The sequence below is a fragment of the Amblyraja radiata genome, chromosome 7 (assembly GCF_010909765.2).
Source record: "Amblyraja radiata isolate CabotCenter1 chromosome 7, sAmbRad1.1.pri, whole genome shotgun sequence".
In the NCBI taxonomy this organism is placed as follows: Eukaryota; Metazoa; Chordata; class Chondrichthyes; order Rajiformes; family Rajidae; genus Amblyraja; species Amblyraja radiata.
Genome location: NC_045962.1, coordinates 21,891,756 through 21,915,877, shown reverse-complemented (window position 1 = coordinate 21,915,877; position 24,122 = coordinate 21,891,756). Strand labels below are relative to the sequence as shown.

At 43.6% G+C, this 24,122-nt stretch overlaps 1 protein-coding gene across 4 annotated transcripts in view; it reads left to right on the top strand.

Annotated features, from left to right (window-relative positions):
- Window positions 1–24,122, top strand: part of itprid2 (ITPR interacting domain containing 2) — an 81,696-nt gene that overhangs the window by 7,461 nt on the left and 50,113 nt on the right. For 3 of the 4 annotated variants that reach the window (XM_033023828.1, XM_033023827.1, XM_033023825.1), the window contains exons 2-5: window positions 6,581–6,775; window positions 13,274–13,322; window positions 18,260–18,309; window positions 18,560–18,616. In XM_033023828.1, the coding sequence (XP_032879719.1) occupies window positions 6,601–6,775; window positions 13,274–13,322; window positions 18,260–18,309; window positions 18,560–18,616 (331 nt within the window). In that variant the 5' untranslated portion in view covers window positions 6,581–6,600. Of the gene's footprint in view, window positions 1–944; window positions 1,054–6,580; window positions 6,776–13,273; window positions 13,323–18,259; window positions 18,310–18,559; window positions 18,617–24,122 lie in introns of those variants that run through there. The other variant, XM_033023826.1, reaches the window with a different exon arrangement.

Genomic DNA, 24,122 nt, shown 5'->3' with positions numbered 1-24,122 from the left:
TTTGCATATATAACAACGATTCCTTCGGTTGTATTGGGAAATAAATAAATAAATGCACTTGTGTCTGAAAGGTTGGTTAGTGTTTGCCTTTTGAAAATTAGTGATTGTCGCTTGTATTTTAAAATCCAGTGGCAGCAAAACACTGATGGTTGGAGTTGTGATGTGTGGAGATAGAGGAATTTTTCAAGTGATCCATGTATTGTTTGTAGATGGCTAACGTGTATGCTGGTCACTTCTAGCACTGGATGGGAGGGAGGGAGGAGAGGGCTGTGCAGGTATGTATGCTCCTGGAACTTTTCTGTTTACATTTGATCTCGTGATGCAGTTAAACACGTCAGTGATTTGATACTAATAGATTTTTTATCTTGGAAGAAAGAGGAGAGAAGGGAGCATTTGGGCTACCAGCAAGCAATCCACTACTTGAACAGGCACTTCTGTTTAATCTCCATCATCAGCACTCCTCTTCCTCTAGTGCTGAGCCATTTTTATCTGCTAGTTTTTGTCTTAAGATCTTTTAGCTATTTGCAACCTGTCCTCGTCTTCCCCCAATGTTGATATCAACGAGGCACTTTTTAATCTGGCACATTTTGTTCATTCTCTGCCTTCAGTTCAACCTGACTTTCTCTTGCTCCCACCTCCACCTTACAGACTCTGCTGCCTGGTGATTGCTAACAATTTTTTCACTTCAATGTGATACTTTTTTTCCTCTTCCCCCCTTGCAGTTCAATTTATCACACTTTATTCTCCTCTTTGACATTTAGACGCTTCTTTCCAGCTTCGCTTCTTATTTCAACTCGCTCTTGACTCGCCCACATTTATTCTAAGGTTCCCACTGAAACCTTGTGATAGCACTGTAGTGATTATAAGTGGCTAGATGGATCTGCACATTGTGGGTGTGAATTCCTGAACTCCAAAGCAGCTGTTTGCAGTTGTTTACAGAAGCTGTAGCAGCATAACTCAGGCAGGAATGGTGCTTGGAGCTGGGATACGTCTGCATTCAACTATATCTGGAACTGTGTTCAAGAAGGAACTGCAGATGCTGGAAGATCGAAGGTACACAAATGCTGGAGAAACTCAGCGGGTGCAGCAGCATCTATGGAGCGAAGGAAATAGGCGACGTTTCGGGCCAAAACCCTTCTTCAGACTGATGGGGGGTGGGGGGGAGAAGGAAGGAAAAAGGGAGGAGGAGGAGCCCGAGGGCGGGGGGATGGGAGGAGACAGCTCGAGGGTTAAGGAAGGGGAGGAGACAGCAAGGGCTAGCAAAACTGGGAGAATTCAACGTTCATGCCATCCGGACGCAGGCAACCCAGTCGGAATATGAGGTGCTGTTCCTCCAATTTCCGGTGTTGCTCACTCTGGCAATGGAGGAGACCCAGGACAGAGAGGTCGGATTGAGAATGGGAGGGGGAGTTGAAGTGCTGAGCCACCGGGAGTTCAGGTAGGTTATTGCGGACTGAGCGGAGGTGTTCGGCGAAACGATCGCCCAACCTCCGCTTCGTCTCCCCGATGTAAATCAGCTGACATCTAGAGCAGCGGATGCAGTAGATGAGGTTGGAGGAGATACAGGTGAACCTTTGTCGCACCTGGAACGACTGCTTGGGTCCCTGAATGGAGTCGAGGGGGGAGGTGGAGGGACAGGTGTTGCATTTCTTGCGGTTGCAACGGAAAGTGCCCGGGGAGGGGGTGGTACGGGAAGGGAAGAATTGACAAGGGAGTTGCGGAGGGAGCGGTCTTTGCGGAAGGCAGACATAGGGGGAGATGGGAAGATGTGGCGAGTGGTGGGGTCACGTTGGAGGTGGCGGAAATGGCGGAGGATTATTTGTTGTATTTGCCGGCTGGTGGGGTGAAAGGTGAGGACTAGGGGGACTCTGCCCTTGTTGCGAGTGCTGGGATGGGGAGAGAGAGCAGTGTTGCGGGGTATGGATGAGACCCTGGTGCGAGCCTCATCTATGGTGGTGGAGGGGAATCCACGTTCCCTGAAGAACGAGGACATTTCCGATGCCCTGGTGTGGAACGTTTCATCCTGGGAGCAGATGCGGCGTAGGCGGAGGAATTGGGAGTAGGGGATGGAGTCTTTGCAGGGGGCAGGGTGGGAAGACGTGTAGTCCAGATAGCCATGTGAGTCAGTTGGTTTGTAGTGTATGTCGGTCAGAAGTCTGTCCCCTGCGATGGACATGGTGAGGTCAAGGAATGGCAGGGAAGTGTCGGAAATGGTCCAAGTGTATTGGAGTGCCGGATGGAAGTTGGTGGTGAAGTGGATGAAGTCAGTCAGTTGTGTGTGGGTGCAGGAGGTGGCCCCAAAGCAGTCGTCAATGTAACGGAGGTAGAGGTCGGGGATAGGGCCCTGGTACATATTGAACAAGGATTGTTCAACGTACCCGACAAAGAGGCAGGCATAGCTGGAGCCCATGCGTGTGCCCATAGCTACGCCTTGTGTTTGGAGGAAATGGGAGGAGTCAAACGTAAAGTTGTTGAGGGTGAGGACCAACTCCGCTAGGCGGAGGAGAGTGTCAGTGGCTGGGTATAGGTTGCTCCTCTGGTCGAGGAAGAACCGGAGGGCTTTGAGGCCATCCTGGTGGGGGATGGAGGTGTAGAGTGACTGGACATCCATGGTGAAGATGAGGGGGTGAGGTCCTAGAGAGTGGAATGCGCGGAGGCGGCTGAGGGTCTGAGGTGTCTAGAACATAGGTGGGGAGGGATTTGACCAAGGGGGATAGTATGGAGTCAAGGTATTTGGAGATGAGTTCGGTGGGGCACGAACAAGCAGAGACAATGGGTCTGCCGGGAGAGCCGGGTTTGTGGATTTTGGGGAGAAGGTAAAAACGGGCCGTGCGGGGCTGGAGAACGATGAGGTTGGAAGCTTGGTCGGGCAGGGCGTGGGAATTGATGAAGTCGGTGATGGTGCTAGATATGGTGGCCTGGTGCTCGTCAGTGGGGTCATGGTCCAAGGGTAAGTAGGAGGAGGTGTCCGAGAGTTGGCGCGTGGCCTCAGCTTTGTAGAGATCGACGCGCCAGACTACCACGGCACCTCCCTTGTCAGCTGGTTTGATAACCCAATCTGGGTTTTTGCGGAGTGATTCAATGGCAGTGCGTTCAGGGGGGGAGAGATTGGAGTGAGACAGGGGAGTGGAGAAGTTGAGGCGGTTGACGTAGCGGTTGTGTGGTTGTGTGGGCTGGATTTACACAACAGTTGACAATGATCATTTGAGTTATTTTTACGCAAATGATATTGGTCTTCTCTATTACTGACATATAATTTTATAAAAGGTAAAATTAATATCTTGGTTATTAATTAATGGGCTTACTCTATTTGCAGTAGGCTGACTGTTTTGAAGTGTTGCGTCTTCACTGCATGCCAAGTTACTACTGCTTTTTGTTCAAATAAATGATAAGGCGATTATCAAACTTGTACATACAAAATTATATTGAAAGTTTTAATTTGGTTCCTTCAATGATTCATTAAATCTGGTAGATTAAATGATAATATGAATAACCAAGTCATTAAACTTGTACATATGACAAAATAAATAGCATAAAACAAACCTTTCCTAGGGCCAGTTTTTAAATGTAGAAACATAGAACTGCAGAGGCTGCTCTGTAGAAGGGTCCCGAACCAAAACATCACCCATCCTTTTTCTGCTGCCTAACCTGCTGAGTTACTCCAGAACTTTGTGTCAATCTTCAGTTTTTAAATGATTGGATAATGTGACCGGTGCTTTAAATTGTAGGTGAGGATAAATGTTACAGTTCGAACACCGTTACGACAGTTTGCCGGCATATAATTCACTAGTTAGCAATTTATATACAGGTGCACAACCTTTTATCCAAAAGCCTTAGGACCAGACACTTTTCGTAATTCAGAATTTGTCGGTCTTCGGAATGGAATTTTTTTAGCGTAGATTTTAAAGGCTGGCTCAGTGGTAGAGTGCTCGGCTCATATCCGCAAGGTCGCGAGTTTGCGCCTTGATCCCGGCAGTAAACTCGGTCGCGAGTTTGAGTCTTCAATGTAGTTTTTTCTTGCAGAATAAATGTTTGTATGAAATGCAGTGTAGGAGAGGTGTACTGACTGTGTGGGCAGAACTTTGGAAGTGATTGCCCACCAGTCTAAAAAGCCGCTGTGTCTCCCTGTCCCTGGGATAGCAGGGGGCGATCAAATAGCACAATACCCCCCTCCCCCTCCAACTCCAGAGGAATCTGCTCCCCGATGGGCCGCTATGGCGACAAGTGGCAGTTAGCCCACAGCCCGAGCTGCGCCCCCTCATCCGCCACCCCAAGAACAAGACGTACCTTGCACACCATCAGCTTCTGCCCCTACGTGTTCCTCTGGAGTTGGAGCGGGGCTGGGCTGGAGTTGCTGCTGGCTGTGGGTCTCTGGGATCTCTGTGCTTGCAGTGGGCCTGGGGGTCGGTGTCCCGTTGGTCCTGACGTCTCCGGCCACCCCCCTGGACTGGAGCTGAGACTGGGAACTGTACCGCCCTTGCCCCCTCCCTCTGCAACTGCAAACAACCCCACTCTCCTGCAAGGGCAGTACAGTTCCCGGAGGATGGCAGGTGGCCGGAGACGTCAGGACCAACAGGAACCCGCTCCCCGATGGGCCCCTACGATGCCCCGAGCTGCGCCCCGTCATCCGCAACCCAGGTTCCTCTGTAGTTGGAGCGGGGCTGGGCTGGGCTGCTGTTGGCTGTGGGTCTCTGGGATCTCCATGCTTGCAGTGGGCCTGGGAGTCGGTGTCCCGATGAGGGGGCACAGCTCGGGGAACGGCTTCTGGTGGTCCTGACGTCTCCGGCCAGTTTGCAGTTTTCCTCTGGAGTTGGAACGGGGCTGGGCTGCTGCTGGCTGTGGGTCTCTGGGATCTCCGTGCTTGCGGTGGGCCTGGGGGTCGGTGTCCCGTTGGTCCTGACGTCTCCGGTGACTGGCACTGACCTGCTGGTATCGCCGACGTGAAGACAGTGCAAAGCCCCCACGCCGGTGCAATGGGCGGGGAGCTGGAGAGGGGAGGGAAGGGGTCACACACATGGCCGGGAAGCAGAGGGGTGTAGGTGAGGTGAAACTTAAGGGAGCGACAATCTGCTGCTGCCTGCCCCGCTGAGTTAAAAAGTTCCCACGCAAGACTCACGATACACTGTGTATCGTGAGTCTGCCGTGGGAACTTGTTAACTCAGCGGGCAGGCAGCAGCATATTGTCAATTATTAACCCTCCCGTGCAATATACCCTCACCTTCTCTTTTATGAATGGGGATTTAGTTCCCCTTTCTTCGAGGACCGACCGGAGGTTCCACTGTCACCTCTGCGGGCCACCCTCGGTGAACGTTTTCAAGGACCTTTCTTCAAGGACCGAAAAAATGGCCGCTATTCAGAGGTTTTCGTTATTTGGACCTTCGGATAAAAGGTAGTGCACCTGTACTACAAAAATAATGCACAAAATCCAGAATTAGCTTTTTAAAAAAAGAGACCAAGCAATGTTTACCTAATGCATGTCATCTTTCTAAGAGACTGTTGAAAGCACTTCATATATGATAAATTACTTGGAAGCAGCGGGATGCCAGCTGTTATGAAAGAGACGGGCACGATAGCCACTCTATTCAGAGCAACAGCTCCCAACCAGTAGTGAGTGTATGAAGCAGTTGATCTGTTACGTTGGTACATCAGAATTTCCCCTGAATATTAGGAATAGACTAGTGGCCATGTTTTTAACCATACGATTGTATGTAAAATATCGCAGCATTCCTTCAGTCAGCACTCTAGTGCCAGCTCAGATCACTTATTCAAGAATTGAAATGTATTTAAGACTGGAACTGGACTGAATGTGGAATCATTTGGGGAAAGCTAATGTTTAGCTATGATGTTACAGCTGACTTGGTTCATTAATGGGTAGCGGCACAAAGATGGGACGTTGGCTAAACTACTAGACCTTAGTTACCATCAGGGAACTGATATAACAGCTGACAATGCTGGCAATGTTTGAGAGGAGAGACCATTATCATTGTGCAACTGTTAACGTTTTAATTCAGCGATCTGTCATCTGGTTTTCTTAAATTTGAAAAACAAAATGAAAGGTTATTGACCTAAAATATTAACTCTTTCACTTTCCATGGATGCTGCTTGATTGGTTGAGTCGTTCGAATTTAGACTTTAGAGATAGTCTTTGGAAACGGGTCCTTCGGCCCACTGTGTTCGCGGCGCACAGCCATCCCCGTGCGCTGGCACTATCCCACACATTGGGAACAAGTTACAATTTTTACCGATTCCAATTAATCTACAAACCTGTACATCATTGGAGTGTGGGAGGAAACCGGAGCACCCGGTGAAAACCCACATGGTCACGGGAAGAACGTGCAGTCTCCGCACAGAGAGCACCCATGGACAAGATGGAACCTGGATCTCTGGCGCAATATGGAAGCAACTATCGCTGCACCACTGTGCCACCCCAAAGCCTTTCTGTTTTAATTTGCTCTCTCCAGCATGAGCAGTATTTTGTATTGTTTGTACCGTGAAGAATTGGACATTTTAAACGGCAAACTTGTGATGGTTCTTGTTTTTCTAATTGTGCTAATTGCTGTTTTTCACTTTGGATTAACAGGTAGGAAATAAATAATAAACATGGAAGAAACAGTTCTCTCTGGACATGCACAAGACTGTAAAAATGCAAAAGATAAGAGGATGGCTTGGGCAGGAAGCAGAGGCTCTTGGCAAGACTCTGAAGCTGATGATAGCAGACAGTCTACAGAAGACAACAGTTCAGCAAATCCAAATCTGTCCAGAGCATCAACCACAGGTAAGCTTCTCTGACACAAGATGTGCAAACGACAAGCTCTGGGAAGCTACGAATGGACGGTAATTGCAGACTCTGCCAGATATGCAGGTATCCCAAGATTGAATGATAAAATATCGCAGAGCAATTATCAGTTTCTTGAGTGGCCTGTTAACAAATTGTTGGCTTCTTGTCAAAACCCAGTGAGGCTCAGAGTCTTCTTCCTGCCCCAAATGGAAAGCATCCAACGTTATATGAGAATGGCTTTTTACATTAAACAGCAATTGAAATCACTGGCACTAGCCTAGAAGTGGTGTGGCAATAAATTTACAGTAGAACGTTATTTATCCCTGGAGGAAAATTGGTCAAAGGACTCTCATGCAGTTCACATGCAGATTCCCTTACTTAAAGCAGGAGAATAAGCAGTTGCAAAAAAGGAAGAACTCAGTGGGTCAGGCAGCATCTGTGGAGTGAGTGGACAGATGATGCTTTGGGTTGGGACCCCTTCTTCAGACCGTCCACTTTCCCCACAGATGCTGCCTAACCCGCTGAGTTCTTCCAGCACTTTGTGTTTTGCTCAAGATTCCTGGGTCTGCAGTTTTTGTGTCTCCGATAAAGCAGGTGAGAGGGTTTTAATTAAATAGCTCAAGGCCAATGTATGAGCAGTGGTAGGATAATTATCCAAAGATGGAATAGAACAACTGAAAATGTGATGGCATGGTGGAGCAACAATAAGAACTGCTGCCTCGTGACTGCGTAGTGGGAGAGTTGCTGTCTCACAGCGCCAGAGACCCAGGTTCCACCCTGACTATGGTTGCTGTCTGTACAGAGTTTGTACATTCCCCTTGTACGTTCCCCGTGGGTTTTCTCCGGTTTCCTCACACCTTAATTGGCTTCTGTAAATTGTCCCTAATTTGTAGGATATAAGTAGTTTCAATTTCAATTTAGTTTATTGTCATGTATACCAAGGTACAGTGAAAAGCTTTCGTTGTGAGTAAACCAGTCAGCAGAAAGACAATACATGATGCCTTATGCCCCTGTCCCACTTAAGAAACCTGAACGGAAACCTCTGGAGACCTTGCGCCCCACCCAAGGTTTCCGTTCGGTTCCCGGAGGTTGCAGGTGGTTGCCTGGAGGTTGCAGGTAGTGGAAGCAGGTAGGGAGACTGACAAAAACCTCCGGGAACCGCAAGGAAACCTTGGGTGGGGTGCAAAGTCTCCAGAGGTTTCCGTTCAGGTTTCCTAAGTGGGACAGGGGCCTTATCCATTTATAGTGTATAGATCCATGATAAGGTAATAACATTTAGTGCAAGGTAAAGCCAGCAAAGTCCAATCAAGGATAGTCCGAGGGTCATCAAGGATATAGATAGTAGTTCAGCACTGCTCTTTGGATGATTCAGTTGCCTGATAACAGCTGGGAAGAAACTGTCCCCGAATATTCCCTGAATGTCCTGAGTAGGTTCTGGGGATCGCTGGTCAGTGTGAACTTTGTTGGCCAAAGGGCCTGTTTTCACACTGTAAAACTAAAACTTCAGGGTGGAGTTTATATGTTCTTCCTGTGACTGCATGGGTTTCCCTCAGTTCCTCCAGATTCCTCCCACATCCCAGACATGGTTAATTGTCCAGTAGATCCAATTGCCCCTAGTGTAAATCAATGGTCGAAGGGTTAAAAGGGGAGTGGGCAGACTTGTGAATTACGTGGAGATAAGCCAGAAAACTGGCATGATCTGATGGGTTGGGTGGCTTTTTCTGAATCACAAATTCAGCAAGATTTGCAAAAGGAAATCATTCTTTGTAAAAATCTTTTGAAGAAGTCACTGGTTACACATGGATGATACAACAAATGTAATATATTCGATTGCTAAGGTAACACATGTTAGACTTGCAGTTACGTTGTGAAATTGGGAGAAATAGACAAATGGATGGTAGACATTGGGTTTAAAGATTGTTTCTTAGATTGGGGAAAATGGTGGGAAATTGGGTGTCGAAGGATTGGTGATGGGTGCTGTCGGTCATCCTCTACGCAAACCATTCGGACTTGGGAATTAGACATACAATTTCAAGATTTGGGGTAACAACAAGTTTGGGGGTGCACGAGGGGTGCTGTTTTAATTAATATAGATGATTATATAGTCGAGGTAGAACGACTATCTACCTCTTTGTTGACCCTCTGCTGGCTTTACCTTGTACTACACGTCTTTCCCTTATCATGTATCTATGCACTGTAAATGGCTCGATTCTAATCACGTATTGTCTTTCTGCTGACTGGATAGCACGCAACAAAAGCTTGTCACTGTACCTTGGTACACGTGACAATAAACTAAACTATCTAACTAATGTAGAAGAAAATATAGTAAAGAGCATTTGGCGAACAGCGAGCCCTAGGAAAATACATCTGAGCTAAATGAGTTCAGGAACTTTGTAACTCGGGCACAAGTTCCGAGAAGCAGTGACATGTTAATAAGGTAATCAAAAGGGGAAAATCAAATGCCAGATGCTTTTCTGGGGTGCAGCGATGAAAAGGAGAAGGAAGGGAATTTGTTGGGTGAATTATTTTCAGATAATTACTGGGAATTAATATAAAATCAGATAAAATACTGGACATACTTGACAGGTCGGGCTGCATCTGTGGGAAGCGAATGGAATTATTGTTTCAGACCCTTATTACAATTCTCAAAGCGCTGCTACTGCTTTGGGATGGGTGAAGCAGTGTGCTGACACTAACTGAGTGAGGGGGAAAGAATGGCTGGGCAGAGGCAGTGGAAGGGCAGTTTGAACTGATGCTGGGATTCAACACTGCACACCACATTTTCTCTCTTAAGATGTCATTTTCTTCTCTTCTGACAACAGCTGCATTTAATTTGTTTATTTCCCCTCTAACCCAAGGTTATTCTGTCAGTTTTCTACGAAGCAGCAATAAATATTCAGTTCCCAGCGGAGGGTGAACTTAGTCTGAAGAAGGGTCTCGACCCGAAACGTCATCCATTCCTTTTCTCCAGAGACGCTGCCTGTCCCACTGAGTTACTCTAGCATTTTGTGTCTATCTTCGAGGAAAAACTTAGGCAAATTTAAAAGATGGTCATAAAGTGGAAGTATTTCATTTGACAGATGACAGCTCCTATGTGAGTGAAGAAATAGCGGACCATAGTAAGGGATATACAAGGAGGTATATCGGTACCTACAGATAAAGGAACTGGGGATGGGAAAAGGCTGTAATGCTGGAGGGTGTTTTAGTTTAGAGATACAGCATGGATATAGGCCTTGGCCCACCATCCATGCCAATCACCGATCATGCATTCACACTATTTCTATGTTATCCGACTTTCTCATCCACTCCCTGCACATTAACAGCAATTTTACAGAGGCCTATCAACCTATGAACCTGCATTTCTTTGGGATGTGGGAGGAGACCAGAGCACACGGAGGAAACCCACAGGTCACGGGAAGAACATGCACACTCCACACAGACAACACCCGAGGTCGGGATCGAACCCAATTGGAGAAATGTGAACGAGAACTTAAACACCAACAATTAAAAAAAATATTTGGGGTTTTAAGTGCTCAGTAGCAAACCATGCTCTAAGTGAAATAACGAGGTCTTGTCTGGAATTAGGACATAGGCTGCAGGTTGATGGATGGGTGGAACGTAAGAGATTTTAAAGGATCATCTGGAAATCATGGGAATAATTAAGATTGAAGGTGCAAAAGTATGGATGAGATTTTGAAACAAAAGGCCTGATGTAGGCACAGAAGCAGGAGATAGCACAGACGGAAATAGGAAATGTTTGTAGTAGAGAGACTGTGGGGTCAGAGGATTGGTATAGTGTGGTATCAAACTCTGAAATTACTGGGAATTTGGTGCAGCCTGCACCAGTGGCCAAAAGGAAGTGAAAGGGACGACAGATGGCACAATGGGCTAAGTGTTCGGCTGGCAACCTGAAGGTGGCCGGTTGGAATCCTGCTTGGAGTGTGTACTGTCGTTGTGTCCTTGGGCAAGACACTTCACCTACCTTTGCCTGGGACTAGAGACGGAAATTAGCTACTGATTGGCTACAATCTCGCATATTTACATGCAAATGTTCATTAATATGCACCGTCCCTATAAACAAATTATTATTATATTAAATTATATTATCAGAGGCAAAGATAATCCATTTTGTGCTGAGATTAGAGGAGTGATTGATTTGGTCTTTCTGGTGTGGCTTTCCTGCTCTTTTGGGACTGTGCACAGTAGCAGTATTGTTAAAATGCAAAGCCAGATTGTATCAAACAGCAAAAATGTGAAACACCACTGCTGGAGTCCCAGTTATCATGCACTTGCACAATAGCACGGTGGACAGCGCCAGAGACCCGGGTTCGATCCTGACTACATATGCTTGTCTGTTCGGAGTTTGTATGTTCTCACCATGACCTGCATGGGTTTTCTCCGAGATCTTCGGTTTCCTCCCACTCTCCAAAGACGTACAGGTTTATAGGTTAATTGGCTTGGTATAAATGCACATTGTTCCTAGTGTGTGGGATAGTGTTAATGTGCGGGGATTTCTGGTCGGTACAGACTCGGTGGGCCGAAGGGCTCATTTCCGTGCTGTATTTTTAAACTAAAAGTAAAGTTCTTGTGATTTGATTTTTCAAGTGTTAGATCCAACATAGAAAAAGACACTTTTCACACAAATTATATTCTTTATGTTGTGTGATACTTCCACAGCCTTATTGTTTCCACTGCTAAAATACCATAGGTAATTAAACTAACTATAGACCACCTAATGAAGCTCGAACACAGTATGTTTGCTACGTAATTGCTGAGTTGACAAGCACCCATATGTGCATAGTATTATGTCATTGACAACCCTGTGAAAACATTGTAGAATTATACGAAAGAGTGTCACGAATTAAGCAACACTGTCAAATGTTTGTAGTGTAATGATTTAGTAGGGATATAAGGAAATGCAGACACTGGAATCTTGAGCAGTACACTAAGTGCTGGAAGAACTCAACAGACCAGGTAGCATCTGTGGAGAAAATGAATCGACAAAGTTTCAGGCCGGGACCCTTCAGCCCATTTTCTCTCTATTTGCAGTCACCCGAACAGCACCCTCTCATCCTGTCCACCCCTCAGGGCCAAAATAATCCAAATATCATCCTAAGGTTTAAGCAATCAATTTGCATTGCTTGCCTTTTTGCCAAGTGCAATGTTTTGTGTTGGTGCATCCTGTTAAATAATAATATTTTCTAGAACTTTTAATAAATATTTCTTGATCCGAATGAATGCTCCGAAGTAACAGGATGTGGAGGTGTGGACAACAAATTTTCAGTTCCAATATTGTTTTATCCCGAAGCTTTATGATCTTTAGTTCAGTTTAGAGATACAGCGTGAAAACAGGCCCTCAGCCCCCCGAGTCTGCGCCGACCAGCGATCACCGCACATTAACACTATACTACACACACTAAGGACAATTTATACTTATACCAAGCCAAATATACTCCAAACCTGTACGTCTTTGGAGTATGGGAGGAAACCGAAGATCTCTGAGAAAACCCACGCGGTCACAGGGAGAACGCACAAACTCCGTACAGACAGCACCCATAGTTGGGATGGAACCCGGGTCTCCGCAAGTGCTGTAAGTACTCTGCAAGTGTAGTAAGGCAGCAACTCTACCGCTGTGCCACCCTTCTTTCTGTAAAGGAAATTGCTCTGGGTCAGATGAGAGTCTGCTTTTCATAACTAAACATATAAGCTGAACAAATATTGTTTTGCTATCATGGAAGGCTGAAAAAGGAAATGATTTAGCTGCGAGGCATTTGTTTGAGGAAGAACTGCAGATGCTGGAAAAATTGTAGGTAGACAAAAATGCTGGAGAAACTTAGCGGGTGAGGTAGCTTCTATAGAGCGAGGGAATAATAGCTATTCCTGTTGTTAATAGCTGCAAGGCAGTCATTCTAGATTCTGGTCGATATCTTCACAGTCAGCAGATGCAACTGAATTTTCTTGAGCTCTTGCATATTGCTCCATTTACCTGTTGAATCTCCCAGAATACAAAGACATCTCTGAACTGATAATCTAGAGATGAACTTGAACTTTAAATATTCAGTGTATTTCTTAAAAACACCATGTTCTTAATTGCTTGAGAATATACCAGTCTTTTTCCAAACTATTCCAATATCTTTACAGCACAATATATTGAGTCTGATTTCAACTTTACTGCATTTTTATGACTACTGATTTTACTTAAGGTTAAAAGCTTACAGCCATCAGGCTATTAAACACTACAACATACAGGCTCTGAACTACAATAGACTATTATTATTATTATTATTGTGTGTGTGTGTGTGTGTGTGTGTGTGTGTGTGTGTGTGTGTGTGTGTGTGTGTGTGTGTGTGTGTGTGTGTGTGTGTGTGTGTGTGTGTGTGTGTGTGTGTGTGTGTGTGTGTGTGTCCTTGTTACGTAAATGTGAAAGATGCATATGTAGATCAATGACTATTAGTTGATGTGATATTTGACTAAATTTGTATCCTCCTTTGGCAGAGGGTGGCAAATCGAATCAGAAGATTGAATTTTGGCTTCAAGATTGTGGGTAAGCTTGATTCTATTTTGACTAGATTAAGACATTTTAATTTAAAAGCCATCTTCCATTCTAAACACTATTTAAAATTCACTCAAGTGTAAATTGATGCAATGGTTCTGGCAATGTTGTTGATAGAAAAATGGGATAAAGGCAGAAAGAATCTTTGCTTGGAAAGTCAAGAAAATGGATCAGTCTGTGTGGAACTAATTCACAGCAAGGATCAAGAAAGCTCAAGATCTATTTCAACCCCTAAAGATAATGGTGAAGTGAAACATGCAACACATTAGGAAAGTGGAGATATAGGTAACAAATGTAATATGGTACTCATGGGGAGAGTTTAATTTGCATATTGATTGGGTGAAGCAAAATAGCAGTAACAGAGTGGAGGGTGAATTTGTTGAATATTTATAAGGTGGTTTTCCAGATCCGTATGTTGAGGCATCAACAAGGTGAAAGGCGATTTTGAATCTGGCATTGTGCATTGAAAGAGGGTTAATTTTTAATTATTGAGCATTTATAAGTTGTACAAATCATTACAATGTAATTTCCGCCAAACTTTCCACAATTCCAGTCATGCTGCCTGCTTTCTAAGAGTAGGTTAGGCCACATTTGGAAAATTGTCTGCAGTTCTGGCCGCCCATTAAAGAAGGATGAGGGAGCTTTAGAGAGCATGCAGACCAAGGGTATTATCTATAAAGAGAAGCTGGACAAACTTGGATTGTTTTCTCTGGAGTGTTGGAGGCTGAGGGGAGAAGCTGCTAGAAGTATACAAAATTCTGAGAGGCAAGAAAGGGTAGACAGCAGAAACCTTTCCCCAGGGTGGAAATATCTCAGACCAGAGAGCATAGCGTTAAGGTCAAAAGCGGAATGTTTAAAGGAGATATGCGACCAGGTTTTTTTAAATGTGTAGAACGCAATGCCTGGAACGCAATGCAAGAGGTGGTGGTGGAAGCGGATGCACTAGTGGCATTTTAGAGACTTTTAGATTAGATAAGCACATGGATGTGTGGAGAATGGAGGAATATTGATTGTGTGCAGGCAGAGGAGATTAGTTTAATTTGGCACAATGTTGGGTATGGACATTGTGGGCCGAAGGGCCTGCCCCTGTACCGTATTGTTTTATGTAATCATTCCTTTGTGCGGCCTGCACACTACTAATTCTGATATAACAAAATGCTTCAAATAATTTTATAAGCATTAGCCTAAGGGATCTTCTTCTTCTTGCGTATGGCGTGCACAGCCTAAAGTTGTAGGACAACTTGTTCTATCTGATCTTATTTGATTGTGCACGCCAGGTTGATTACATTCGTCGAAACAGGGCGGACCATGTAAAGGTTGCAATCTCCCACCCCAGTTTAAGGGATGGATAAAGTAATGCCAGGAAATGTTTTTTTTTTTAAGTCCTGAACATGTGACTCACTTAATGTACTAACCTTGGAATTTATTAATTCAAGGACTTGGTGGATCTTACATGAAAATATATATATTTGGGAGATAATAAGATTGCTGCAAGCTTTATGTTCCAACTTTATGTTTACTGGGAAATATGAAACTTATTTGCATTTACTAATGGAAAGTACTTTAAAATAACTTACCGTGCAAATAGTTCACTAACAGTAATTGCTCTTTTGTCAATTGCAATTCTATGCGTTGTGATATTATTCATTATGCTTCTACACCTATTTTTGTATTGAACAAATTAGCCCCATTACACACTTAAAATGTACATGTTTGGTGGTTAATTATGTTTTACTAATTAATAACAATAACATTGGCGAAATGGTGGTGCAGCGGTAGGGTTGCTGCCTTACAGCGCCAGAGACCTGGGCTCAATCCAGAAAACGGGTGCTTGTCTGTACGGAGTTTGTACGTTCTCCCAGTGACCTGCTTGGGTTTTCTTCGGTATCTCTGGTTTTCTCGCACGCTCCAAATGCACACACTTTTGTAGGTTAATTGACTTGGTATAATCATAAATTGTCCCTAGTGTGTGTAAGGTAGTGTAAGTGTGGGGATTGCTGGTCGGCGTGGATTTGGTGGGCCGAAGGGCCTGTTTTCGTGCTGTATCTCTAAACTAAACGACACTAAACTAATGCTCAAGGCAAGCCACAAGTGTATTTATGTTACGTGGGCATTAAAGGCCTTCGATCAATTTTTTGATGTAAAATTGTAAATTCTCAGGGAATCCAGGATTCAAATCAAAAATATGTTCACGAATCTTAAATTAACTTTTAGAGCAATAGCAAAGGTAATGGATTGACACCTACAGTAATATTGTTCAGGCTGGCAAAAAGTATACAGGTTCTTAATCTATGAAAGGGATTTGATTGATAGACCATGCAGTTACAGTCTCAAAACATGCTTGATGAAAACAAACTTAGGATAAAAGGATAACCCTGTGTGAATGTTTGTCATACAGCACGGTAACAGGTCCGTCAGCCCAACTCGTCTACGCGGACCACCATCACCATCTAAGCTAGTCCCATTTGGCCCATGTCCCTCTAAACCTTTTCTACCCATGTGTCTTTTAAAAGCTGTTATATTATCTGCCTCCACTACTTCTTATGGCAGATGATTCCACATACTGCCAACTCTCTTGAATAAAAAGGTTGCCCCTCAGTTTCATATTAAATCTTGCCCTTCTCACCTTAAGCATATGTCCTCTTGTTTTTGAATCCCTTACCCTGGGTAAAAGCCTGCGATGTACAGATTCCTGATAATAGATATATTATTGCTTCAAAATTATTGTGTCCTTCTGATTTTGTAGTCACTTTAAGTTGGCACAGTTTTTTAAAAAAGATTTTGACATTTAGACTCCTAAAAATTGATGTAATTATTTGAAACTTTTTTTAATACATAAAAATTGCCATTAAAATACTTAAATCATCATAATAATGGGTTCAGATCTCTTGAATAATAGTTGAACTTAAACCATTCTGACTTGGTTTATGGCGCTTTTGCTGAACCTAAAGCTTCATGCAAAACAGCAGTAAAACTGACAATGATCCTTCATATTACCCTTAAGACTCAAAAGGAGATTAAAAATTTTTTAAAATGCCCTTCCCAATTCTGGCATAGGATCAAAAGTGCCACAACATAATGCTGAGGAATTCCAGCAGGACAAACCATTACTGCTAAATTCCACGTGGAATCCAGCCGTGGGGGGTAGTAACAGATGTGATGGCGTCTGCAACTCAATTAATCCTGAATTATGCAATGGATCTGCATCAGATGTGTGGGACTTCTATCTGAACGTTTGCATACCGAAAGTCCCCTTTAGAAAAGCCGGAGATGGTCAGCAAAATTCAGCCTAGTCTGAAGAAGGGTCTTGACCCGAAACATCACCCATTCCTTCTCTCCAGAGATGCTGCCTGTCCTGCTGAGTTATTCTGGCATTTTGTGTTTATCTTTGGTTTAAACCAGCATCTGTAGTTCTTTCGCACACAAGATTCAGCCATTGATGTTTTTGGAACCTTGCTCTGCACAAATTGGCAGTCACATTTCCTACAATAGTTTCAAAGGCTGTACACAAAACAAGGTGCTACTTAATACCTCTTTTTTTCTGTCTTTCACAGGAGAGATAAAATGTGGGTTTAGTGACACCATAATTGCTCCAACTGTGCATCGGAACGATGAATAATACTACTGCAACATTTGATCCTTAGTTTATCGTCGGTTTCCGCCAATCAACGTGCCCCATCTACACTGGTCCCACTTGCCCGCATTTGTCCATATTCCTCTCAACCTTTCCTATTCATGTACCTGTCCAAATGTCTTTTAAATGTTGTTTTTATTTCTGCCTCTACTACCTCCTCTGGCACCTCGTTCCATATACCCATCATCCTCTATGTGAAATAATTGCCACATAGATTCCTATTAATGCTTCCCCCCCCCCCCCCCCCCCAAACCCTATACCTATGTCCTTTGGTTCTAGTGAAAGGGGAATTCTCTGGGTAAAATGCTCTGTGTGTCTACCCCATCTATTCCCCTCATGATTTTATACACTTATTTGAGGGGAGTGTTAAGAATTACAACATGGGTCAATTGGCCCTTCACTTTTACTCTGCAGTTTCAATAAAATTGGACTGACCATAGCACCACCTTCTTGCACTAACCCCATATTTATTGTATGACTGCTGCAATTTCGTTCAGACTTCGGTCTGAATGACAATAAAGGCTATCTAATCTAATCTAATCTAATCTAATTGATTTCCATAATATTTAAAATCCATTGGTTTCCATTGTCAAAAATTAAGCGAACCATTTTTGTCAATTGTGCAAGTGAAACCAGCTAGCTGGGCATTAAATATTTCATCAAATATCACTGATAACCTTGACTCCTGGATTGAAGCATGACAGTCATATTTTAAATGTTCCCACAGAGTAAATGCTAGCCAATGAGGTTGATTTAACATGTGCAGTCCTAATCACCTGGGATGCTGGAAAACATTATTGCAATTGAAATGATAGGGTTGTAATGAGAAGCAGTGATAGGACATAATGAGCTCCTCCCCAATTTTTATTGTCATTTAAATATACTCTCTTAGTTTATCACAATGTTCCTTGCAAGAGAAATCTCAATCTGATGTAACAATCCACAACTTTTCAAAAAGGGATATTATTTATCTAGCCCTTCACGACCTCAGTGTCCTTGTACAGCAGCTCCCAGCTGATGAAGTGCTTTAAAACTAGTCACTGATATAATGTCAGGCTTGGAGAAAATGAACAATTTTCAATGCAACTTTTCATGTATGTTACATCCTTGCAGTAGATGTACTTTTTTTAAATCTTGCGTGTTAATTAACCAATACCAGGCCAAGTTTTACAGAGTGGTATCCCAAATAGAATCTGTTTTCATGGGAGATATTGTTATGAAGTTTTATGGGCAATGTGTGTATTTGTATAAATGAAAACATCAAGTTTAATAAATGTTTATTATACACTTGCAGAGAGCCATGTGGGGCATCCTTGGATGAACAAAGCCACCTACTGTTAAAGGGTAAATTTGTTTCCTTTGAATCAATACTTTTTTAGATTGCAGATTGTGTTTCTCTTTATATACATCTAAAAGCAGTGATTTTGTTTTTGGAGGGGATTGTAATTTTATTTTTCAGATACAATATTAAATGGAATGTAACGAGACTAAAAGACATTTATGGAGTTATTGAACGTGGACATTTCTGATAGAACTAAGGCATTTTAAGGAATACCAATTGAACATTTTTTTAGACATGTGGTTATCTCAACAGGTGCAGTTCCAAAAAATGGATGCAGTTTTGAGGATGACTTGTCACTTGGTGCAGAAGGTATGTTCTACGAAGAAGCAGGCCAGTCGTATTTTCACCAGGTCTTTCTAATGTCACACTGTTGATTCTGTGTATTGCTTTTTTAAATGACTCTTGTATATTTAAATCCAAGTTGTTGCAGGCATTTATTCTGGTTCCAAAACCCACGGGTTTCAATAGTCTATTTAAAAAGATAACCAGTGTATAAAGATTAGAATTTGTAAAGTGACAAATGATCATTGATAGCAGAAGGTAATTTTCTGGACATAATTTGAGCATTTTCTACTGCATAGAATTAGGCTTCAAGTTTGCAGCAACAAAGTTGTTCTTAAGATAGAAGGGTTTCAGCCCGAAACGTTGCCTATTTCCTTCGCTCCATTGATGCTGCCTCACCCGCTGAGTTTCTCCACCATTTTTGTATATCTTTGTTCTTTATGTAGCTGTCTTTTCCTTATTACATGTACATATACAGTGATGAAGATAAGAAATAACAACGTGACTAGGTCATTCAGGCTTTCAACCTTGCAACCTGCCTTGCTATTAATTAGGATTATGAATGAGCTTTACTCTTTAAACTTTCGCAAAGCTTCCACATCTCTTCTGACCATTGTATTCAAGATCTCTCACCTGATTATGGTCAATAAATGCACGTGTATGGTGTGTGCCTTGCAGACTTCCAAGGATTCAAAATCAAATTCTCAAAGGGTGGCGAATCTGCAGATTACCTATTCTACATTGGTGTCAATGCTGAATACTAAATGTCTGATCCCTAATTCTAAGATTGCAACTAGTTTTTTTTAAGACTCCTGAACAAGTGGTAACTACTTAGCCTCTACTGTGCCAAGTCTCTGTCTTAATGAGATCACCCCTCATTCTTCTAACCCAATTAATTTTCTCTCAAGACTACGGCTTGTCAGGTAATTCCCTCATTCCAGGTACCGCAAAATATGGAGCACCTGCGCTTGCACCTCTTCCCTTCTCACTGTCCAGAAACCCAAGTAGTCTTTCCAGGTAAACGCCTCCTCCAACCTAGTGTACTACATGTTGTGTTCATAATGTGGTCTTCGCTACATTGGAGAAACCACATGCAGATGGGGTGTTGCTTTAATGAGCACCTGTGCTCAGTCAGCAGATGTGACCGTCAACTTCCTGTGGTCTACTATGTCAAATCTCCATCCCACCCACACACTGAGCTGTCTGTATCGTCCCGCACTGTTATAACATGGACCAGGATAAGCTTGAAGAATGACATCTCGCCTTTTATCTCGGGATATTGTGAGCAATTTTGGGCATCATATCTGAGGATGGATGTGCTGGTTCTGGAGAGGGCCCAGAAAGGGTTTACAAGAATGATCCCTGGAATTAGTAGGATAACCTATGATGAGAATTTGTCAGCACTGGGCCTGTACTCGCTGGAGTTCCGAAGAATGAGGAGGGACCTCATTGAAACACAGAATAGTGAAAGGCTTGGATAGAGTGGATGTGGAGAGGATGTTTCGACTAGTGGGAGAGTCCAGAACTAGAGGTCATAACCTCAGAATTAAAGGACGTTCTTTTAGGAAGGAGATGAGAAGAAATTTCTTTAGTCAGAGGGTGGTGAATCTGTGGAATTATTTGCCACGGAAGGCTGTGGAGGCCAAGTAAGTGGATATTTTTAATGCAGAGATAGATTCTTGATTAATACGGGTGTCAGAGGTTATGGGGAGAAGGTAGGAGAATGGGGTTAGGAGTGAGAGATAGATCAGCCATGATTGAATGGCCGAGTAGACTTGATGGGCCGAATGGCCTAATTCTACTTCATTTATTACTTTTATTGCATCTACAATCAATTATTGCATCCTTGCAGACCTGGTATTGAATTTCACAACTTCAGGTAATTCCCTCTTTCTCGTGACCAGAACAAGTTATGACATTAGCTCAATTTTACTTTAACCATTTAGCACAGCCTAACCTCAATAGACAATAGGTGCAGGAGTATGCCATTCGGCCCTTCGAGCCAGCACCACCATTCAATATGATCATGGCTGATCATCCACAATCTGTACCCCGTTTCTGCCTTCTCCCCATATTCCCTGACTCCACTTTCTTTAAGAGCCCTATCTAACTCTCTCTTGAAAGCTTCCAGAGAATTGGCCTCCACTGCCTTCGGAGGCAGAGAATTCCACAGATTCACAACCCTCTGTGTGCAAATATTTTTCCTCATCTACATTCTAAATGGCTTATCCCTTATTCTTAAACTGTGGCCCCTGGTTCTGGACTCCCCCAATATCGGGAACATGTTTCCTGTCTCTAGCGTGTCCAAACCCTTAATAATCTTATATGTTTCAATAAGATCCCCTCTCTTCCTTCTAAATTTCAGAGTGTACAAGCCCAGACGCTCCATTCTATCAACGTATAACAGTCCCGCCATCCCAGAAATTAACCTACTCTGCACTCCCTCAATAGCAAGAATGTCCTTCAAATTTGGAGACCAAAACTGCACACAATACTCCAGGTGTCATCTCACTAAGGCCCTGTACAACTGCAGAAGGACCTCTTTGCTCCCATACTCAACTCCTCTTGTTATGAAGGTCAACAAGCCATCCGCTTTCTTCACTGCCTGCTGTACCTGCATGCTTACTTTCAGTGACTGATACACAAGGACCCCCAGATCTCGTTGTACTTCCTCTTTTCCCAACTTGACACCATTCAAATAATAATCTGCCTTCCTGTTTTGCCACCAAAGTGGATAACCTCACATTTATCCATATTAAATTGCATTTGCCATCCATCTGCTCACTCACCCAACCTGTCCAAGTCACCCTGCATCCTCATAGCATCTTCCTCACAGTTCACACTGCCACACAACTTTGTGTCATCTGCAAATTTGCTAATGTTCCTTTTAATCCCTTCATCCAAATCATTGATGTATATTGTAAATAGCTGCGGTCCCAGCACAGAGCCTTGCGGTACCCCACTAGTCACTGCCTGCCATTCTGAAAGGGACCCGTTAATCCCTACTCTTTGTTTCCTGTCTGCCAACCACTCCTCTATCCATGTCAGCACTCTACCCCCAATACCGTGCTCTAATTGTGTCCACTAATCTCCAATGTGGGACCTTATCAAAGGATTTCTGAAAGTCCAGGTACACTACATCCACTGGCTCTCCCTTGTCCATTTTCATAGTTTCAACCTCAAAATTCCAGAAGATTTGTCAAGCATGATTTCCCCTTCATAAATCCATGCTGACTCGGACCGATCCTGTTACTGCAATCCAAATGTGCCGCTATTTCATCTTTTATAATTGACTCCAGCATCTTCCCCACCACCGATGTCAGGCTAACTGGTCTATAATTCCCCGTTTTCTCTCTCCCACCTTTCTTAAAAAGTGGGATAACATTCGCTACCTTCCAATCCACAGGAACTGATACTTGAATCTATAGAACATTGGAAAATGATCACCAATGCGTCCACGATTTCTAGAGCCACTTCCTTAAGTACCCTGGGATGCAGACCATCAGGCCCTGCGGATTTATCAGCCCTCAGTCCCATCAGAATACCCAACACCATTTCCTGCCCAATGTGAATTTGCTTCAGTTCCTGAGCATGTCTTATATTTCATGACTTTTGCATTCCTTTTCTGTTTTTCTCGGTCTAACTCCCCTCATTCTATAGCTTTAATGATCATGGGGCAATTTATCTGATACCACTACAAATCAACCAGCTTTTAGAGCATACTCACAAGGCAACCATGGCCCTACCCTATCAGAGTTATTCCCTTACACGTATCCACTCCTCCTTCCTCCCCACTCTTCCTGCAACTTTAAATTTCTCTCTCCATCTCAGTACTGATGAAGGGTTTTCGACCTGAATCATTAACTCTATTTCCCTTTACACCAATGCTGGAAAGAAAAAGCATATTCAGCTTTTATATCCTTCACCCCAGCCTCCTTTTCCACATTATTTTGTGCTAGAATTCCTCTATCGCCTTCCCTGAATTAATTTAAGACCTCGCTCTGTGTACAGACTTCAACTAAGTGACCCAACACCTTTCCTGCACATGCTCTTGCCCTTGGCATTTAATATTGTGTAATATATCTCTAGTCTTGCATACCTGTGTGATTTCATGCTCCTTAATTTACCCTCCAAATTACTTTCTGTTTAAACAACTCCACATGTTCACATGTCCACACTTCAGACGTCTGAAGAAGGGTTTCGGCCCGAAACGTCGCCTATTTCCTTGGCTCCATAGATGCTGCTGCACCCGCTGAGTTTCCCCAGCAATTTTGTGTACCTTCTCTGATATGCTGTCTGACTGACACTCCCTCTACTGGTCTGTCTACATTCCAAGGATTAGTTCTGGTAACACCCCTTTTCGCACTAGGACTATCGATACAGTGGCTCAAACACCCCCTCCCCCCGCATACACTTCGAAAACTCTACAGCCTCAAAGTCTATCAAAACCATCCCAATTAATATAATGGATGTTGAAATCCCTATCACTGTAACCCTATTATTTTCACACTTCTTTGTGATTTGTCTGCATAACTGATCCTCTATCTCCAGCGGATTGGCTGGAGCTCTGTAATGCATCTCCTCTAAAGTAACCACCCTTTTTTATTTTCCAAACTCCATTGACATGGCCTTGCTTGCAGAATCCTTGAGAATATCCTCCCCTTTTGAAGGCACTATTAGACGTCTAGATAACTATTGCAGTGCCATCTCCTCTTTCAAATCCCTCCTCCTCTCCGTCACCCCGGATGTTTTGGAAAGGTTTGTCAAAATAGATTGTGTTCTTAGAACTCATACTTCAACAATCTTTAAACATATTCCACGGCAACTTAAGGCCAGTAATTCCCGTCTCTTGGAAGCAGTGGCCGCTGTTTGGGCACCAGCATAACATCCACATGGTGTGCACATACGTGGAGTGATTTGCTATTTTGAAGTCAACTGTGGGTATTGATGGGAAGTTTGCACCCAGAATGGACAGATCTTGACATTGGTTGATGTCCAATGCTGACTTACACCCAGTAGTGCCACTTGGAACGTTCCATTTGAGCAGAAATCCCTTAGTTTAGTGATACTGCATGGAACCAGGCCCTTGGGTGCACAGATTCAAGGTTGACCATTGACCAGCTGCTCGGACCAGTTCTATGTTATCCTACTTCATCATGTACTTCCTACACACTAGAGACAATTGACAGAGACCAATTAACCTACAAACCTGCACATCTTTAAAATGTGCCAGGAAACCGGAGCACCCAAAGGAAACCTATGTGGATACAGGAAGAACATGTAAATTCCAGACAGCACCCGATGTCAGGATGGAACCCGGTCTCTGGTGTTGTAAGGCAGCAGCTCCACCAGCTGTACCACTGTGCCATCCTTCAGACCTGCAAAGATGCTGGAGATTGAAACCAGGACCTTCTACTTGGGAAACCTTCACTCTACTACAGTGCTACATCACCTTCTTAAAAACACAGCCAAGATATGAACAGCAGGAAGGACCCATCAGCATCCCATTTAAAGCAATGGTCCACAGCTTTCA